Here is a 22147-nt window from a genome sequence, read left to right on the forward strand (position 1 = left end):
AAAACAATGAAAGCCCAAGTTATAGTAATTTTTTTTCAGCTGACACTGAAAGAGGACTCGGTGAGACAATGTCAACATCTAGAAATGAATGCCTAAAGCTACATTTACTGTGCAGTTTGGGGGAGGAAGGTCTGGCTGGTCCATGGGGAGGGTGAGCAGCGAGGGGCTTGGGAGCTACAAATAGCCTGGTACCAGGTGGGTAGGTACAAAACAGTGCCTAAAGCTACATTTCCTGAGGATGTCAACACCTAGAAATGAATGCCTAAAGCTCCATGTACTTGAATGGACTGCTTGGAAGCTGTTATCCATACGTCACAGCTTGCAGAGAGCTGTAAGAGGATGAGCAGGAAGAAAATGCCAGGGCAGCTGCCGAAAATAGAGAACAGAGTTGTTCAAGGGTGTGATGTAGTCGATTGTGTTACAACCTGGAGCGTGTTTAACTTTAAGCCTTGAGAGAACTCGCAGTTGGCAAAAAACGTGGCATAAGGAGTTATTGGAGAAAACAGTCTTAAGTATAAAGCAAACGTGCAACCCAGAATAGATGTTTTAGTGAAAATTCACTGGGTATGTGCTTGCATTTACATAAAGCAGTAGGAGCTGGTATAGCCTCTTTGTTTTAGTTGTGGTGGTTACTTGAGAAACTTCTATTTTACAAATCGACCGTCACCAAGCATTAGATTTGAGCAACTGGCATTTCGCTTACTTTCTTTATGCAACACAAACCAAAATAGCAGGTAAAATGATGGAGTTTAAGGAAATAAAAGAGGGTTTAAACTCAAGTACTGGTATTTGGCTATAAATGAGTAAGATAAATCAGTGATTTCCATCATACAAAAAAAAGTTTTAGAAGATTCACAACAGTGCCTTTTGACCGTGTCTTTAGCACAGTCACACATGAAAGAGAAACTGAACATAATGCAAGATCAGGTGGGGAGGGATAAAAAAGCTACTTTCTTACAGTTGGTTCATCATTAGCTCTAAATGATGATAGCTAGAGAGAAACACTGACTCTCTGGCTAAGTACAGACATTCAGTGGAGATAAGGGGGAGGTTGGATCCGGTTAAAAATGGCCACCCAATCTAACTTACTTTGCCCAGGTGCAGATCTTAGGCTTAGCTCCAGTCTCAGTAATCGAAAATCAAATCTCAACCCATAACAGTACGGGTACAGAAGTTTTGCGCGCACGGACCAGCTTGAAAAAGGGTGGAACCCCGTTAAAATGACCGGGACCGATGTGCACTCAGACGTAATCGATCTAGGTTAGACCAGCGCACGGACCTTCAGTACAGCTCCTTGTGCAGCCCCAAGGCTGGGAAAACCCAGGTGCTGGCCCCAGTCCCAGGACTACACTTTTCATACCCAGCCCCCTTGCACCGGGCAAGTTTTAGCCCCAGCCGAGGGGCAGGTGATTATTTTGGGCGGAGGGCCGCTTACTGAGTTTTGGCAAGCCATCGAGGGCAGCCCAGGGCAGATAAATATTAATTTTCTAAAAATTTTAGGGGCCCCGCAGGCCAGATAGAATAGCTTGGCGGGCCGCATCCGGGCCCTGGGCTGCATTTTGCCCACCCCTGCCCTAGCCTCTCGCTGCTCTGCCCTCCCATGGACCAGCCTGACCTCCCTCCCCAAATGCCCCACCTCTCCGGCTGCTTTGGGTGCCGGACTTATCAGCATTCACCACTGCTGGGAGCTAAGCAAGCAAGTATCCATGGGGGGGAGGCAGAAGCAATGGCGGGGTTTAGATTCCCTGTGGGGGTGCTAAAACTAGCCCTTGGTCCCCCTCAAACCTCCCTGGGGACCCTCTGAGCTTCCCTGATCCCATTAAACACTTGTTGACTCCACCAACCCATCGGAGACCTCACCTGCCTCCTGATTGTTCCTGCAGATCCCGCTAGCCCCTCAATCCTTCCTGTGGATTCTGTTTGCCCTTCCCATCGCCCTAGTCGCTCCCATGGATCCTGCCTGCCCCCACTCCTCTCACGGACCCCCAATCCCCTCCTGAGCCTGCTTGTTCTCCCACCCCCCGGCCCCCCACTAGGCCCCGATCCTGCCTTACCTTAGATTGGGTAGCCATTTTTAACACAAGCTAGCTTCCCCCTAACCTCCCTGAATGTCTGCATTTAACCTATATGAAGCTGCAGAAGATGCTTATTACCTGGATTTTAGCAAATGGGAAACTGAAGATACCATGACTGTTTTGACCAGTTAAGGCAAACATTTTAAAATGTCTCAACTGCACTTCATTTCCATAATTTTCAGAGTAAAAAGTAATATTTAGTTAAACACATCCACGTAGAACTTAGGTCTTTTGTCTCTTAGTGTAGCCCCGCCGCATGTGTTCAGAAAGCTTAAAATTGCAGCTAGCAAATAAAGATGTTTAGAACGGTACATTATGTAAATCTGATTTAAAAAAGGAGAGTGTATTCAATGATAGAACTAAATATTCCCTGGTAAGTCGCAAGCAAATCTGACGCAAAGGACTGTGCAACGTGTGTGCATAGTTCAAAATATTCATAGCAAATGCTCAGTGTAGATGTATGCCCACTGAAGTGGAATGGAGAAAAAAACTTGACTATTTTTCAAAGGGTTAAACAGAACTATATTAACTTAATGAAGATTAAAATAAAATTGGGTAATTGCTTTATTCTTTTACTAATCCGAATGAATGTGTTGTTTTTCTAGCTTTTAAGACAAACAGTATACAAAGTCAAATAGCAAATTAATTCAGTGAATAATAATAAAGCAAATGAGAATGTAATATCATGCTGTAGCACAAGCTTCATCCTCATTACAAATCTTAATCTAAGTTTTATCCAAAGACCCTGAAACCCAATGGAAGTATCTCTATTTAATTTCATGGAACGTGGGATTCTGACGAGCCTGATCTGCAAAGTGAGATTAACCTTTTCAGTATTATTTGTCTCTTGATTTGTAGATTTTATGGCCGGAGATGACCAACATGATCTTTTAGTCTCACCTTCCCTAATATTCTTATTCTCTCACCAACTCCCATATCACTTGAATAAACTTCCAGGTTATAGCATGTCTCTTACAAAAATATCCAGTTCTGATTTAAAGGTTCTAGATGACTACCAATCCCCTGCAATCCTAAATAAATTATTCCAATAGCCAAATACCTCACCCAAAAACTAAATAAACATTCTGGTAGCCATTAAATATTTTCCCTTAACTTTCCAACTTCTGCTTCCATCCACTGTACCTTGTTTTATTTAATTTAGAAACCCTTTCTATGAGACTTCTTCAGTCTAAGCAAGAATTTATACAGAACATGACCAAACCATGTCTTAACCTTCTCTTAGGGTTTGTCTACTTGGAAAATTATTCCAGAATCAGCATTCCTGATAGACTTCCTGTTTCAATTTTAATCGCTATTCCAGATTAAATGCAAGATCAGAAAGCCTTATTCTGCTTCATCATGTTTCACACACGTTCCAGAACAGCAGTGTCCACATAGGAAATGAGTCCATGTTTTTATTAACGTATTACCTTAATCCAAATTAACTTTCCTGTGCAGACAGATCAACAGAACAGATCAAGCTTCAATTTGTCAACAGAAACAAGGTTTTCAAAAACTCTGAACCCTTCCCAATTTATTAATACCATTTCTGAAGTCTGAATAACCGAACAAGGAGTTACTCTACCAATGTGCCTACTAATGTCACATAACAAGATACTATCGCCTATATATAACAAGATAATATCACTACTACTTCATGTTCCCCAGCTTAACAATTCAAGTATTACACTAGTTTTCTTTATCACTGCAATGCACCACAAACTAACGTTCCATTGGTTATCCACTATGACTTCCAAATGCCCTTCAAGAGTTGCTGCTTTCCAAGATGCAGAAAAGTCAGTATCCAGAAAGCCTCACCTACAGTATTATTTTTGTATATATTTGATCTTGAATTTTACTGTACTGAACACACACGTTGTTCAAATGATGCCAACTTCCTGGAGTCGTCAAGTTTTCTGTATAGATCCAGAGGTGTAACTAGGATTTTTGGTGTTGCGGAGGGAAAAGGGGGGGTGGAAGGGGAGATGGCTAAATGCTGATTTCCACACATAGGGGCAGCTGCAGCTGAGCTCCCTGAAATGTAGGCTGCCGCTGCTGCAGTAGTGCCACTTTCCCAGGGGCTGCCATGCTTGCATATCATCTAAAATCAGTGCCCAGGGCTAGAGGCACCTCACCCACTGCTTGTCATGCTACTGTATAGGTCTGTCTTGCTACCCTGCAAACTGTGGTAGCAGTAAACTTTATCAGTAATCAGGTTAAGTTTTCTTCCACATCTAAGGCATTAATAAAGATGTTAAATAGAACTGGGCTCAGAAATCAATACAGGACTCCACTAGAGCAAAAAAAAAGAAAGAAAAGAAGAAAGAAACAGTAATTGGGTGATGATTCCTCATTTACAATTACTTATTGTAATCTACACGTTCACTCATTATTATCATGATTTTGTACACCTTTGTTAATCAGACTAGCATGCAATTTTAAGTCAAACATCTTACAGACTTCTAAATGTTATATCAGCGTTTCATTTATAAACCAAAATTATAATCCAATAAAACGTCTTTGACCAAGTCTACTTTCCATTAATCATGCTACCATATTTTAGTTCAAGAAATGTAATATGATCTGGCAAAATCCTATTCTATTTTAGTTTATATATTTGACATACAAACTTGGTGCAGAAAGTTAGCAGGCAGATCATTTTCCATCTCGTTCTGTTGAGCATGAGAAAAGGTCAGTGTGTTACTATTAAATCATTCTTGGCGTACAAACAATGAATTATTAGCTTAATTTGGAATACGATATTCACAACACATCCTGAAGGAATTCATGAAACTCCTTTTCCACCAAACTGAGAAAACAGATTAGGAAGAAAAATATGGTAAACTTTTCCATTTAGCATTATAGGAGCTTTCTTTTTCTTTTTTTAAAATCAGCTTTTTAAATCTATATCTAAAAACAATTTCCCCCAATTAACTGGTACTATCACTGAAAAAATTAGTTCTGAATATTATTTTCAAAGCCAGAAAAGATTAGGGCCGTCCAGCACACAGCGCTCAAATGCTTGCACAGAGGCAGTAATGTGGAATACAAAAGAAGGTGTATATTTCCATATCTTAATTTAGAAGTTCCTTCTAGAAGCACTGGAATTGGAATTATAATTTTATTCTGTTCATGTATCTGATATTTCAACTATAATGCTACATTAGCATACAGCAAATATAGCTGACACTAGAAGCAACATGTATAGTTATAGTGGCCTAATCCTTTCCATCCTGTTTTTCAGCTGCTTGTAACTTTGCCAAACATTAAAAAGTCATCCTATATTGCTAGTCAGGTGTTTGCCTCATGCATGCATATTGGGTCTAAAGGGGCTGGAAAACTTTCCCTAAAACTCCTCAGAGATGTTGAAGTATGTTTCAAGAAGACATCAAAATTGATGGAAACTGTCTTGGCGGTTCTCCTAAGGTGCAGCTCCCCACTGTAACTCATGACACTTTGCAGGAAGCACCATGAGTTACAGTGATTGCCCGGGACCCAACAGACATTTGCTGTTGGGTTCCAAGGGTTGGGGGACCCACCTGCAACTTGGAGTGGCTGCGAGTCTGCAACAGCTCTCCCCCATCCCAGCCCCAGCACTGTCTTCAAAATGGGAGAAGGGGGAAGGAACAGAGGCAGCTCAGTCTGAGTTTTTTTCGGCTGGCACTAGAGAATGGGGTGGGTGAACTGGAGACCCCCCCCACCTCAGGGGAGGGACTCTGATCCACCCACCCCACCCTCCAGCACCAGCTGAAAAAACCCCAGACAGAGTTCCCTCTGATCCCTTCCCCTGTCCCATTCTGAAGACAACACTGGGCGCAGGGCTGGGCTGCACGAGCACATGCAGGTTAATGAAGGCTTTGAAGTACCTTCATCTGAACCCCCCTGTACTGAACGTTAAGATTGTTGTGGGATCTGGTCCTTTTAAAGCATTTTGCAGCTGTGCACTTTTGTAAGGGTGTTGGCTACAAAGGACCAACTCACTGGATCATCATAAAATTCTAGTTTATTAGACAGATGCAAAACTCAGATCATAAACCTCGGGGCTGATCTCCTCAAGTGCATGCACACACACACACACACACACACACACACACACACAGAGCAGCCAGCTATGAACACTAAGCACCAATGTCATGATATACCTATCCCCAAGCACTGGAATGCACCGTCGATGACCAGTCGAGGCGTCTTTCAGTGCAATGTTGCCTCAGAAAGGGGTTGCCAGCTGGTCCTTCTGGCTGGACAGGCAGGGTGCTGGTCAGGTCACACAAGGCACCATTGGGGGTATTCTTTGCTGCCTTTTATCCCTTTCTGGCAGATTTTGGTGTCTCCCCCATTTTCAGGCTTACCCAATCCAGGGGTCATTGACTTTGTGGGACATCCCCTTTGGTGGTTGCTGGATGGCAGCTGTCAGCCCCAGGGGTCACGTCCACAGGTACATGCAGTCTTGGGAGTCCGTTGATAAAGTTTGATCAATTCACTGTTGTGATTAGTTCAAACAGGAGCTTCTGTATCTTTAACAGTGAAGTTTCAGGGAGTTCCTGGCTCTGTATTGATCCTTTCCTCTCCTTAGTCTGTGGTTTGGTAGGTATTAATTGCTGCTCATTAGCCTGTTATCCTGTCTAGCTACTGTGTTATGCAATCAACCAAGATTCATTCAGGGACCTGCTCCATACAGAGAACCTGCAGTTCGATTCCCACCGTTGCTAACATTGTCCCATGGTACAACTTACTTTTAAACATAAAGTACATTTGTTACAAAATTAAAAAGCATAGAATATAAAACATAAAAAGGGTGAAATGCCGTGGTGCACTCAACAAGTAGACCAAATACAATGGGGGGAGAGGGGGATATAGTGATGCAGAATATTATTTTATACCCATAAAAGCATCTACAAACTATATATTTTTTACAAGTATACCTTATATTCTATAACAAAAGAAGAAGAGGAAGGAAGGAAGAAAAAGTAGGAAAGAGAAAGCATCCCCAAAGGGGGAAAATACTGCAAAAGAGGCTTTTTGCCACATGGAGGGGCTTCACGCTGGAGTGGGAGGCAGGCAAAAAAAAAGGTTTCTTGCTACAAGGGCATGGCTATACAGTGCTTTCAAGGGACGAGTCACATGACATTCATAACTTCTGACTGTACCTTTAGGGTCCCCTGCTAAATCTACCTTACAGAGGAGCTTCATGCAGGAAACAGACAGGTATTGAGAGAGGTGTAATGAAAGGATCTGGAAATGGTGGGTAGGAGGGGCCAAGATAAGGAAAAACCATAGGAGCATCAGTTTGGAAGAGACTTCTGGGTCATCAAGTCCAGTCTCCAGCTTTTAGAGACCCACTGCCATATACACTTCTTTTTCATAAAATGAAGCTCAAAAATAGTTAGAGTTTTTGCCCCTCTACTCCTATTGGAAGGCTGTTCCAGACACAGCGCTTACATGGTTAAGAACATTCTTCAATTTTCAGTCTAGATTGACTCCTCGCAAATTTATACCCATGTGTGACAACACTGTTTTTCAGCTTAAATATTTACTGTGCTTTGCTGGGATTTACTCTTCTGCACAAGCCAACCTCTTCAAGACTTCTCTCCTAACAGAGGCTCCTCCTTCCCCCAGCAGGCCTCCCTTTCCCTCTCTGCACTCGTTTCTTGGACTTGGGTGGCTAGAATGTGTAAACAGCTGATGTGTCATGATGAGAGCCATCATTCCTAATTAATTATTGTCCAGGACTGCCGGTACCCCAAATCTGTACAACTTCAATTTGGTCATTATTCCTTGAGGAAATACTTTCAGCTAATTATTATAAAGTGACGTACGATTGGTAATGGCGACATTTGATAGGAAAATGGCAGTCAGAACAAAACAACAAAGCGGTAAACGAATATTGAAATTACATATTTACCCTTCGCTTTGGGATGAGATGGAGAACAGCAACAAAAAATGATACAGTTCTTAGATAAATCTACTCAATCCTTTTTTTCCTCTGCTAAAATCCTCTCAATTACATTTTTTTCTTAGAAAGTCTCAGTTAATTGTAGCAGTAGTGTGAAAGTCAAAAAGGCATGTGACACAGCACATCTGTTGTTTTTTCAATATGATGACAAGCAATGGGAACATGGGTACTTCAGCAAGTTCCAGTTCTCCGTCTCAGATCTTTGACAGCTATGGAAAGCTTTAATTAGACTGCTGGTTCAGGGCTTCCTTGTATAAATGCAGTTCTGTCATTTCTTATTCGTTGTCATGACCAGTTAATGGTTTTTTTTGCCTCCAGCTCAGACAACCTTGGTGTACTGTTTTTCCTTTTAAATCGGCATATAGGTTATCCATAGTTTAGCTTCTGGAGTAATTAGCTGGCTTAAAATTCAGTTTTAATATACCACTCCCATGTCTCAATGAATCACTATTTTTCTTGAGCTATTTCCCTGTTTTGAAATCCATCTGTCAAATTAGTGCTCTTTTTTTACTCTTCACTGGCAGCTCCCAGAGCCTCAATGCTTTTACAAATCAGGGCAATTATTTATGTGCCTAAATATGGACACGGCATATAAATGTAAGCTTTTCTTTTTTTTTAAAATTTGGCCTTTACCTTTAGATCCCCAAGGGCTAGTTATGACTTTTTCAGATTCCTCAAGAGGCATCGCTAATATTTTGCAATTTGTGCATTAAAAATACATGCTGAAACTGTCAAGTATTAGTACCAAAATAAAAAAATGATGTTATTCCATGGCAGTAGCTTTCATTCCTCAATACCTTTTGAGAATCAAGTCATGCATTTATGTACCTAAATGCATTTTAAGGTACCAATCATTGGGCACTTAACATTTAGGCAATTTGGCAACTGGTTTTTAATTCAAGTTAGAAAAGAAAAAAAAAAAGCAGTTTAAATATAGAAGACGTGGAAAGACGTGTCTCATTTGAGACTCTTCATTTTTCAAGATGGCCTGTGGTGCTGTAATAGTATGGGGATTCATTTTAGGATCCATCTACAGAGTTGCCAATTTGATTTAACTGAATGTTTAATAGTTTCTAAACAAAAAATATAATGCATCTGATAACAGTGTTGTTTTTTTACTTAATTGTTGGGGGACACCAATAGTAAAACCTTTCCTGTTTGTGCGTTAACATTCACAAAATACAAAACAAAAAACACATACCAAGGAACCAGTTAAGGTGTCCAGTCTTACGTGACTTATCTTTTACTCCTCTACTCCAGAGATAGACTCACCTCTATTGGAACCAACTTTCACGCAGATATTACAACAAAACATTAAATCTGCCCCAGTCCGGATCCTATTATCTCTTTTGCACAGCTTCAGAAAAACACATTCCCTTAAGGGAACTGGGGACTAACTACGTGACAAAACAAAAAGTTATTAACTTTTTTTGGTAGTCATTTTTAACTTAGAAATAGGAAACCAATGAACCAATGTTTTTGAAACTCCTGAGAAAATTCAAGCTCAATACAAAGAATTTGGGCTGCACTTTTGGGACAGATAAGTTGTCCTTTTAATAGAAGACAAAGGACCCGTGTTCCTAAATGCAAAACTGAATGCAACCTTAACTATGGTAGCAATATAGCCTTCATAGGTACAACTGCTGCTGCCTAGAGAATATAGTTCTTCAGATACCTGAGCAAAAAATGCAAGCTCTATAGATAGGTGGATTTCTTTTTTTTGTCTTCCTTTTCTAAATAGGTTGCTCATTTAAGGACAGGTAAAGACATTCAGCTTCTACTTTGCTGGTTTCCTGGCTCCTGCGGGCTTCCCATTGCTGTCTCCATGACCCACCTAAATGGCAGGGCAATGATTTAAAAGCTGGCAGCCAGGAGCAGGGTCCTGGGAAAGTCTCCCTGACCCAGCTCAGGAACCCTGCTTCTAGCCACTGGCTTTCTAATCACCACCCCATCTCTCAGCTGGGCAGCAAGGGGAATGCCAGGAGCCAGGCTGGGAAAAAGCCTCTGTACAGACAGCTCCTGTTCACTCTGGCTTTTAAATCGCCAGCCCTACCACTGTGTGGAGCAGTTCAAGGGGGAACGAGGGACAGCCAGAGGGACTGAGAGCCAGGCATGCAGAGGCTTTTCCCAGCCTGGCTCCCGGACCCTCCGGCTTCCACTTGCCACACACACCACCCAGCTGATCTGGAGCAGCACCGTGCGAGACAGGCTCATATGCCATGCTGTACCACAGCAAAATACTCCCAATCTCACCTCGCACTGCTCTGGGTCAGCCTGGAGGCATGCACGCACGGAGAAGAGCTATTCTCTGACAGAGGAGAACTGGGAGGCTTCCCACTATGGCAGAGTGCCCTTCTCCAGTCCCTCCCCGGGTGGAGGAGATGGTGGAGAGCACTCTCCTGGGGCAGGCACTCTCCCTGGCTGGCTGTGGCAGCTGCTACTTTTCAGCAGCTGCCAACTGCCACTTGACAGCCTGCTCCCTCCAGGCAGGGGAGAGGACATGCTGTGAGTTAACCAGCTCCTATAAGGGCAGGAGTGCCTCAGGGAGTAACCCTGTAATGCCCCTGGCTGGGGAGCTTGCCTGTAAAACTCTCCAGCCGTGGGCTGGAGGATTATCTGTACAGTCCAGCTCTCAGGCTATTTTTCTACTGGAAGTGATTTCTTCTGGCAGAAATGAATAGCTGTATGTAGCTAAGTCTTTCTTGTACCACACAGCTTGGGTAATCAATTCAGTTGCACAGTAAAATTTACTTAGATTGCTAAGGGCCACACCCTGTTAAGAGTATCCAGAAGGCTTAACACGTTGACAATCTTTATAGAACACAAATTGGTATTTTCTCCTATTTTTGGTATTCTTCTTAAAAGGTTTTTTGAAGAGAAATAAATCAACTTTAAGAGTTCTGGAAAGGAAATGCCAGTGAATGCCAGTCATTCATAATGACTACAAAAATTAAATCATTGCAGCAAGTTCATATTAATGCTGAAAACTTCAACTGCAGTATCAAGACATAGTGCTACAAACCTGCTGCTACTAATGTGAAATCTTCTTGACATATACATTTAGGAAAAAAAATTACTTTCACAAGATCCATTCCTCTAAATCTGACAGCTAGCAACCTCTGTAACAGAATGGATATAATCAAGAACTTCTAAAATCATTTTTCCCATAAGATCATAAAATCATAGAAAATTAGGGTTGCGAAGGGTCCTTGGGAGGTCATCTAGTCCAATCCCCTGTTCAAACTAGATCATCCCAACCAAGGCTTTTTCTATCTGTGTCTTAAAAACCCAGCTAGACAAAGCCTCCAAATTCCACCAAGACAACTAAGAACAGCCACTTTGCTTGCAAAATCCCAGCTGTAAGATGCAGTCAACAGATATCAGTGCTGGCAAGTTGAGCTCTGCCACTTCAGGATGTATATGGTTATATGCATCCTGAAGTGTCCATTTATTTAGGACAATTTACAGAAAGATGGTTTCCAGCTACCTTTTAGCAAACAGCAAACAAGTGAGGTTAAAAAGTGTGAAAGACTGAGATCTGTAATTGGTACGAGAGCCCAGTTTAAGACTGGGAAAATTTTGGCTTACACCAATGACACCATCTTCCCATGACACTGTATTTATATTTCCAGATATCTTGATGGTTTTGGAAGACTCTGCACTTTTTATTCATAGATGTAGGGTCAGAAGGGACCTTGTAGATCTTCTAGTCCAACCCCCTGCCCTGGGCAGGAGAGAAAGCTGGGCTCGAATGACCCCAGCTAGGCAAATGTCAAGCCTCCTCTTAAAAACCCCCAGGGTAGGAGCCAACACCACTTCCCTTAGAAGTTTGTTCCAGATCCTAGCCGCCCTGACCGTGAAGCAGTGCCTTCTAATATCTAGTCTAAACCTACCCTCTGACAACTTATGGCTGTTATTCCTTGTTACTCTGGGAGGCAATCTGGGAGGGGAACCGGGTCTCTCCCAAACCCTGCTGGTCCCCCCTAGCAAGTTTATAGACAGCCACCAGGTCCCCTCTCAGCCTTCTCTTGTGAAGGCTAAACAGGTCCAGGTCCCGTAGCCTGTCTTCGTAGGGTCTGCACTCCTGTCCCCGGATCATGCGAGTGGCCCTCCTTTGGACCCTCTCCATGTTGTCCACATCCCTCCTAAAGTGCAGCGCCCAGAACTGGATGCAGTACTCCAGCTGTGGCCTGACCAGTGTAGCATAGAGGGGGAGGATCACCTCCTTGGCCCTGCTTGTGATGCATCTGTGGATGCACAACAAGGTACAGTTAGCTCTACTGACCGTGTCCTCACGTTGTCGGCCCATGTTCATCTTGAAGTCAATAATGACTCCAAGATCTCTTTCTCCCACCATGCTTTCCAGAAGGGAGTTCCCCAGCCTATAGGTATGCTGCTGGTTCCTACTGCCTAAGTGCAGCACCCTGCACGTGTCAGTATTGAATCCCATCCTATTTTCATTTGCCCACCCCTGTAACCTGTCCAGGTCCCGCTGTAATCTGCTACCTTCCCTTCTAGCGTGCCTGCCTCACCCCAAATCTTGGTGTCGTCTGCAAATTTAAACAGGGTGTTTTTCACCCCGTCATCCAAGTCGCTAATAAAGAAATTGAACAGTATGGAAATTTTAGCAGGTATAGAGATCACCATACAATATTTTATGCTGCTGTGAACGTTCAAAATTTTGGAAGTTTCATAACCATCTAGAAACCATTATAAATTAAGATAAAGAAGGGTCCCTGGGAGCTTGCCACCTAGCATGCACACAAACAGTTAGTTACGGGTATCCTAGCTTGCATTTCATCACTTACAAACAAAATTCTCTATTCAAACTCCTTTTCTCCTACAGATTATAATTACATTTGCATCCCCAAAAGATCTTAATCAAGGTCCTCAAGTTGTCTTGAGGAACAACTTTCACCTCCCAGATTCAAGAGGAAAGCTGGTGCAGTCTGTCAGATAAGGCTCATATGCCTTACATTAGATATCGGCTGGCATGCAATCAGAAGCTGGCACTTTGCCGTTTTTCATTATCTTCATAGAATGCAGGATTCTTCTGAAATAGGTTTATATGGTTTAACATGTAGATACACTGTGTTCATTATGCTCAAGGCATATTCAGCAGCCCAGCAGCAGTATCAGACTAAGCATTCAATAAGTCTTCAAAATACAGCTGCCATCACAACTGGATGTTGAAAGGTCAGTAATCAGTATCCAACCATCACTGACTTTCACCCACATCAGTAAGCCACACAGGGATTTACACAAGATTTTGCCCTGCGTAGACTGCATGGCCGCCTATACAGCCCATGGTATCAAATGAATCAAATGCGAACTACATTATCAAAGGTCGGGGACAGATCTATTAATGGCCTGCAGTTTTCTAAAGGTACCCATACAATTTCAACATTTCTACTAGAACTCTGTAAGACTGACATATTATTAGCTATAAGATGTCACAGAAACAAAACTGCACAAGATGACTTGTATATGTGAATAGGAGACTGGCTGACACAGAGACACAAATAATTTCTCTGCAACATATTTCCGCTTTCGGGTTGTGGGTTTTTTAAGTGCGCTTTGCCTAGATTTTTTTCTCATTCCACCAGGATTAGCCATAAACAACAAAAAAAAACAAAGCAAAAGTCTCAAAAATAGGTTGAAGGCTAGAAAATTTAGAAAATGGCCTTACAATGAAAGACTTAGATTCTACCTCTTTAGCTTACCAAAAAGATTAAGTGACTTAATATGACAGATGGAAAAAAAGTACCAGGTCTAACAGAATATTTAACCCCAGAAAGATATAAAATTCATAGATTCATAGAATCTTCTACAGATTCATAGAATCTATGAATTTTATATCTTTTTGGGTTTAAATATCCTGTTAGACCTGGAAAATTGCCTGATCAGTTAAAGCCAGATACATTTAAATGATAAATAAAGCACTTTCTTTTTAAACATTAAGAGTGATTAACTACAAGAACAGCCTGCCAATGGAATTCCAGCTTCTCCACCTCTCGATGCCCTCAGATCAAGATGGGTTTCCTTTTCTGGAAAAGGTATGTTAAATCAAATACAAATTACTGGACTCAATATTGAGTGCATAGGCAAAATTCTGTGTCCTATGTTGCAGAGGGCTGACCAGGTAATCAAATTTTCCATTTTGATCTTTTAAAAAAAAAAATCTATGACTTTTGGAAATAAAGAAACTATTTAAGGATCTGAAAGTTACAAAGTGTCTCCTCCAGGAGCTGGGCTGCGCACTGCCTCCATCCTTGGCCTTGCTGCCAAGAAGTGAAAAAAACCCGTACATGCTCTCGTACTCTTCTTATTAGTGGTTGGTTTCAGGGCCTCAAGTAGGTCATCCCTCACTGTTGCAGAAACCAGCGGTCACCAAGTTAGGTATGGTAATTTATTTACTTATGTTAATGTAAACAACCGTTACCCAAACTTGAATCCAGACAGACCAATTTCCATTTAGGCAATCCTGAAAATCCCAGCTCCATCACTGCTCTCAACTGCCCAGGAAATCTGCATTGTTCCTGGGGTCTCTACCCATCCCCCCGACAACCACGAATTTTCCCCTCTTGAACAACCTTACACCATCTAGTCACCGTGGGGAACAGCAGCAGCGAATTCACCCTTGGAAGATTTAGCACCCTTTCCTTCTGTTAACCTCTCGCTGCACAAATTCATCGTGATACCATTTTGCTCAGTTTCAGACCAGCAGCTGGGCCGTTCTGGCTGACCCTCCGTGTCAGCAAGAAAACAGTCTACACAAAGGGAAACCAAGAACCTTTTGAAAACTTCAGCAGAGTTGAATAAGTCCAGGTAAATATGTCCACTGTAAACACTGAAAACAAAATGTATAATCCTGTTGTCATCAAATAGAAGACAAGCCAAGCTCATTTCTGGTGGCAGGAATTTTACTGGTAAGTGATGCAATGTAAAACAAGCAATATGGGGGCCATACAAAGAGATCATTTTTAAAAATACTTAACACCATTTTTATTTGAATTGTGCTAAATAGTACTCATATTAATTTCAGCGCTTCAATAAAGATGTAGACAGACTGGAAAGAGTCCAACAGAGTGTGACAAAAAGAGACTAGAGGCTTGGTAAGGGAAAAAATAAATAACTAAAATTATTTACCATTTTTACATGAATACAAGACAAGGTTCCTTCCCCAATCACCATGAAGACAAAAGACCCTCATCTTACGTTTACATATAAGGAAACCTCATTAAATATATTGACTATCGTTAAACTGCTGCCAAAAGCAGCATGCACTCAATAATAGAAACCAGCTCTGAAGTTGACTAAACGGAGCCAACACTGAGCATGACTATAAAACACATAGCCCAATCTTGGGCAACCATACTGATAGGAACCTACCACACGGATAGGCTAGTGCAGGGCATTTAAATAAGATGCACAGTAGTCCCCATTAAGCGTGGTCCCCCTTACTGCCAAAACTTTTTCAAGTCATGGGGAACCACTATACTGCGTACATTTTGACTTCCTCTTCACTCCCACAGCTGAGCTGTGCCTTCCTTTCCCATTTCTAATCAGTCCCGTTTCTTCACCAGCCTTAGATGTCTGGCAAACATCACCAAACAGGGCCCCAAACATCTCACCCAGAATCCCTCTGTCATCCCCTCTCAGCCTGTCACGTATTAGTGTCCATGAGGTGAAGCCAGATCAGGTTGCCTTGCACTGCATCTCCATCTCAATTTTTGAAGAATCCCGGGGCTTGTGACAAGAACACCAGGTTCCAGTCATGAGTGGGGGGCTAATTAGCACATGGGTCCTTTGTGGAGCGGGTATCTGGAGAGCACACATGTACTGAGAAGCTTAAAATGCTGTTGACTCCACCGGGTCCAGCCCAATGAACGATAAGGTAAAACATGAGCCTCTTGGCTTTGCACTAATATCATGCATAGTGCGCACACCTACATGTGTCGCTATGTCAACGTTGTTACTGGGCTGTGATTTAGTACTTCCTTTTGGTACGGTTTTTGTGCAATACCGTGTCAGACCTCTTCCTTTTGGAAGTACTATATATCGGTGCAGTAACAACCTGTACAGTGCCGTATGTGTGGCAGTTATTTTTAACAACTACTTCACTGTTGTGGCGTGCTATACCAGGAGGGTATGTCACTACGGTGAAGTAGCTGCTGGTCACATGTAGACATCCATGGATGCTACATCACCGTACTGCATTGCTACAACGTTGCAGCGTCACGTGTAGATGCGCCCAATTTGTACTACAAAGAGTACAAAACAAGCTGCTTAAAAGTGTGTTTATGGCAGTGTTTCCCAATCAGTGTGCCATGCCACAAAAGTGTGCCATCAGAAATGAAAAGGTGTGCGGCAGAATAGCGCTATGGCAATGAGCTACAGTAGGGATGAGGATGGGGAACGCCTTAACAGGTGTGTCACAGAAAACTTGTATTACTTGGGCTGGAAATGGTTGGGAAACACTGGTTTATGGAGTGCTTGTGCTAAAACTTGCAGCAACTTCAAAAAGGTAAAATGCATCAATTCTGCATAAACTAAGTCTATGAGTACTATAATGTAAATTACTACAGCTATGTTTAGTTCAAGGTCAGGACTTTCAAATTTGCTCCTCACTTCTATATGCTCAGGGAGAGCAGGGTCTGACAGTAAGGAGTGGGAAAGGGGCTGCAGGGAGAAGAAGCTGTTGGGGGAGGCAGAACACAAGGATCCTACCTGACCCCTCCCCACCCAGATTTATTTTCCATGCTGGGTGGGGAGGGATGGGAATTCAAGGCAAACCTCCAATTATTAGATTCTATACCTGGACAATAATAACACAAGTTATACATTTTCCATATGTAGAATCTACTTATTGGGCAGGGAGAGGGCATATTATACTCAAGGCTGTCTAATATTTGAGAAAATATGGTAATCTGGAGATGAGAAGACCAAAGGGGAATTTGATGATAGTCTTCAAATACCAGATAGTTGATTATAAAAAGGATGCAGACAGACATTTTTCCTGTGGCTGTAGCAATGGCATTAAGCTGCAAAAGAAATTTATGATGGAAGTTAGGAGGAATTTCCTGACTATGAAGGTAATTAAGCACTGGAACAGGCTAAGCTTCATCAGTTAATACAGGATTATATTATTGCATTGGACAAGTAGGGCACCTCCAAAGGTTGAAATCTGGTATAAAGAGATGGTGCAGATGGCATCTATGGAGAAAGTCATATTTAGCAAGCTTAACCACTTTGAAAAGTTTGGTGCAATTTAGAAAGTGTTCTTGGAATATTTAAGTAACTTAATTATTACTCCTTGCAGACTACTTTCTTGTTCTACCCCTCCCTCTTCCCACCTCCTTTTTCATTCATTTCTCCTTTACTACTTGTTGTTTCAGATATGCATGTATTTCTGATTTTTCTGTTGCTTTTAAAGTAATCAATAAAATCAATAAAAATCAATTAAAATCAGCCTTTGGAACAGCTGCCTCAACAAGCTGCAAAAAAAACAAAACAATTTGCAAGAGTAGGTTAGACAGACACCTGGCTGGGATGACCAAGTCAGGGATGGGGTAGATCCAGAGGGAGTACAATGGCACAATTACACCCCTTTCAGCTCATACCATGGAAGCAGCAGCCAGGAATTTCATTTAAATCCCCAAACCATGTAAAAATTCCCCCACCACCCTCTTCCCTTCATGCTCAGCAGAACATCCCCTGCTTTTTTATTCCCTTCCTCTCCTCCCTCATCTCTGGATAGTAGCAGTGGACAGGTTCCTTCTTCCTGCTTGGTCCCTACAGGTGTTCCCTGTCACACCATGAGAGGACTCAGGGAGAGGAGCCCACCCACTGCTGCTGCCACTTCCCCCGGCCGAATACAACTCTCCATGCAGCCCGGTTGGAGCAGGACCTAGGGCCAGGTGGAGACAGTGGCAGAGGTGGGCAGGGGAGAGAACATACTACTGAGGAAGGGAGGGGAAGTGGGTGTTGATATTGGAGGGAAGGGCAGATTCTTACCTGATTTGGGACTTTAAAATAGTCCCTAGCTGCTGTTCTTAGGGCATAGCATCTGTCCCGGTGGGGTGAGAGAGGAGGGGAGGCTGGAAACAGGGATGCAGCCACCCCTGCTGCAATGGTCATTGCTCTGGCATCTCCTTTACAAAATCCTGTATCTACCAACAGTCAGGGATGACCCTACTATAAGCAGGGGACTGGTCTAGATGACCTTATGAGGTCCCTTCCAGCCATACTTTGCTATGACTACTTATTGGGCAGGGAGAGGGCATATTATACTCAAGGCTGTCTAATATTTGAGAAAGCCTGTATACTCATCTTTCAAAGCACTCCCCAAGACCTACCCTTTACATATGATGACTTGGGCAACAGATATCAGCAACCCCTAGGAGACCCCTATAGTATATATTGTTTAAATATTATATTGTGCATATAAAGGAAAAGGAATACTATTTTGAATTATTTTTCTCCTTAACCATACACTCTTTGAAAAAAGAGCCTCTAACCTGATGTTTGCAGAGTGCTTAGTACAAAGAGAACAGTACAGCTTTTGTGTAATACTGTGTCGTACTTCTCTACCAACAAAGTGCTAAGATTTTTTGTTTTATGATTAGATATGGCATCATGTGCAAGGTAACTAATATACAAAACACAACTTACCTGTGTAACAAGTGGTTCCAGTAGCCTCTCTACTGTAAGAGTCCTGATTTCCAAACTTTTGGGGTCCCATTTTAAAATGATAGGTGAAGTTGCAGAAGTCATACTCCCTAAAATAGACAAGAGAACATTCACCTGTAAAATTGTGCATAGTTTTATATACTGTTTAAATAATTAGCGTATAGAGACCTATTTACATATTGTATGCACACAAGATATGTATCAGATAATCCTGCAAAATAAAGTGATATCTATGCGTACCCAAGCCCCACTGCCAATTTCACAAAACATCTGAACTCATTCACAAAGTGCGTGTCTATCCCCATCCCTAATGACAAACTCGTCATGCTGCCTACACTGAATCTATTTACAGTGCTGCCAACCCTTGCAATTTCATCATCATTCTTGCAGTGTTCAGTATTCCTTAAAGCCCCAGCTCTTCAAAACAGGCAATTACAGGAAAATCTCAACATTCATTTAAAAAGAGTTTATTACCTACATGATTTCAGAAAGGTTTGAACCCCACAATGCTTCAAATTATTTGTATTTTTATTTTTTTTTAATCAAGGTGCCCCGATATATTGGTTGCCTCTCAGATCATTAAAAGGGGAAACAACTTTATTGGCTATCAGCTTTTTTTTGGCCATTGTAGCCAATAATATTTACCAATAATTATGCCTTCTGGCCAGGGCCCTGGACACCTAGGTACCCTCTCTCCCACTGGCCTGGAGACCCCAAATGCCCACCTCAGGAAATGGTGGGTTTCCCCTTGTAGGTAGGCAGCATTCTAGCCTGCAAGGGGACCTGCTTGGGGCTGCCAGGAGCAAGATGCAGGGGTGTTGCATGTATGTGCCACATGCATGAACATGGCCAGGAATACAGCCGGGCAGTATGGAGAGCAGCTCCCTGCAGATAAGTGTATGAAGGGAAAAGGGCAGGGGAGGAGTGGAAGGGCAGATCAAGGACCCATGGTGAGGGAACAAGTGGGGTAGGGGCAGGCATAGGGGATGAGGGAGCTGTCCAGCCAGGGTAGCGCATGGGACCTGGGGCCAGGATGGGGAGTGGGATGGAGCTATGGGTGGCCTGTCCAGGAGGCATGGGGTGCGCAGCTCCTCACCACTCCATGCATCCCCCAGGGGGAGTCATGGTCGGGGCAAGTGCCCCCCCCCCCATTTCTGTATAGGGTGGATTTGGGCTGCTCACTGTGGGCTCAAGGTTCTCCACTCTGCTGTCTTTTGCTAGGGAGCCCCCTGCCCCACACAAGTTGCTTCCCCCATTGCTGGGCAGGCAGGGGGTGCACAGCTGGTGTGGAGCTCCTGGGGCAAAGACAGCAGGGCAGAGAGCCCCAAGCCCACAGCAGGCAGCTCACATTCACCCTTGCCCTGCTTGCCTGTGCCCCACTTAAAAGTGCCACCCCGTGCTTAGAAGTGGTGTTGGGGGCACTTGAACTAAAGCTCATTCAATGAGCCATCATTTTTAAGTGCCAGGATGTTGATACATGCGATGCAGAAGGCTGCTGGAGCACACAAAAAAAGGTTTATTTATGTCAGTACTTTAAAATGCCTTGCATTTTAAAACAAATCAGTTATAGCATGCATATATGTCAACTACTATGTTATCAATCCTGGAAATTTATTTGGGCATGCATGCTTTTAGCAGGTAGAATTAAACTTTGGATATTCTTTGGGAAGTAGTGTTATTATTATTTTGTTAGTCCATCTGTTTTCATGATTTTGTTATAGTAAGTCACCCTGAGCCTTTTTTTTTTTTTTTTTTGGGGGGGGAGGGTGTACATGAATAAATTAAAAGAAAACCATGAAAAGAAAACCAAATCAAACTTCCTCACATCATGACATAGTAAAAAATTACAGGTGCACTGATAAAGATGTTCTTGGCCAACACTGATAGCTTATTATTTACCAACCATATTGGCAGATGCCAATAAAAAATTCAGTGTAAAGAAGTGACTACCCTACCATGCTGTGCAGGAGTTGCCAACCCACAGTGCACATGCTTTAAGCAGTAGAGGCAACCTGTGTGTGTGGCACGCAGCATATTGGGGAAGCACAACAGCAGACAGGGCAGGAAGCAGAAAGCAAATCAATAGATCAGGCAGAAAACAGGGATCAGAGGGACCCTTGGGATGGTGTAGGCCAATTTCTGATGAGCCTATCAAAAAGATTGGCCCCCCTGATCTGGTACAGTGGCTTCTCTGGGGTGGGGGAAGGCCAGTCATCTGTCCATCCAAACACTGGTGTAATTTGCATCTGTCCAAACAACTGATGCAAATAACACTGGTCGTTACGTGCCGTGCTCAGAGTGATTGATGAACAGCCCTCAGTGATTGAGATTGAAGGCTGTTCACCTCCACAATGATTGAGAAAGAAGAAAAATTCCTTAGAATCATAACCAACGTGGAAGGGGAGGAGAAAATCCCTTTAACTTTACAATTAATGAATCGTAACACAGACAAGGAATGTTTGCGCCTTGCCATAGAGCAGGAGAAGGTCTTATATTTGCTGCAAAGCCAGATCATTCAACCAACCAAACAAACATGCAAATGTTGAGTCAAATACACTGTCATTGTTTTTCACTAATTATTGCCACTGTAACAACAAGAATGATAAATGACTGAATAGGAGTTACATGCTTAAGCATAATCTGTAGAGATTAAAAAGTCTTCCTTGCTACTCCTACCACATTCATTCTAGGCTGATAAAAGAGTCAAACATGAAATAGGCTGTTCATCACGTTTTGTTATCTCTTCTACCCAAAGCAGCAAAAGATACTGCCTCGAGGACCGTATTTAACACAAGAACCTCAGAGCTCCACGACTAATGCCAGGTTTCTGCCTCATTTTCTGTCAGAAGAACAGCAAGCAGGATATTCTGTATTATCAGTTAATAATAGAGGATGATGGCAAATCATCACAGTTTTTTTTTTTTAATTTAAACACACAAAAAATATATGTTCATGAGAGAAAGAGAGACAAATCATAGCGGGGAGGGGATGATCTTAGGCAGAAAGAACACCAGCATTTCCCAAGTTACTTTACTATCTCCTGTTTGTTTTGCTCTAGAGGCTTCTGCTATTAATAAATTTAATCTCATTTTTTTAAGTATCTGGAGATTATGTTTAGATAAACACTACCTCAACCTTTCTTCAAACCTTATGCCAGGATTTATTTGGAGGGCAACATTTATCATTTACAAGTATATGATGCTGCTTGTTATTCAGGATCGATTTCATTGAACTGTGCTGTGGCCAATACACTTCTAAATACTGTTGGAGAGGACATGTATTTTTCAGTATCAACTTTCACTGACAAACTTATTCGCTATTTTTCACCTCTTTATTATCTACTGGCAGAGCATTATTTCATCTTTGAGCCTTGCAGAAAGTTATCAACGGTGAAAAAGATGTAATATAGTCTAGACGCCATATTTTT

At 42.4% G+C, this 22147-nt stretch overlaps 1 protein-coding gene across 4 annotated transcripts in view; it reads right to left on the minus strand.

The window, feature by feature from the left end:
- Nucleotides 1-22147, minus strand: part of CTNNA2 (catenin alpha 2) — a 914223-nt gene that overhangs the window by 764840 nt on the left and 127236 nt on the right. For all 4 annotated transcript variants that reach the window (XM_090035040.1, XM_090035037.1, XM_090035039.1 and 1 more), the window contains one exon: nucleotides 18703-18809. In XM_090035040.1, the coding sequence (XP_089891166.1) occupies nucleotides 18703-18804 (102 nt within the window). In that variant the 5' untranslated portion in view covers nucleotides 18805-18809. The remainder of the gene's footprint in view (nucleotides 1-18702; nucleotides 18810-22147) is intronic.

This window comes from Crocodylus siamensis, chromosome 2 (assembly GCF_052110815.1).
Source record: "Crocodylus siamensis isolate JL-2025a chromosome 2, ASM5211081v1, whole genome shotgun sequence".
NCBI classification, from domain to species: Eukaryota; Metazoa; Chordata; order Crocodylia; family Crocodylidae; genus Crocodylus; species Crocodylus siamensis.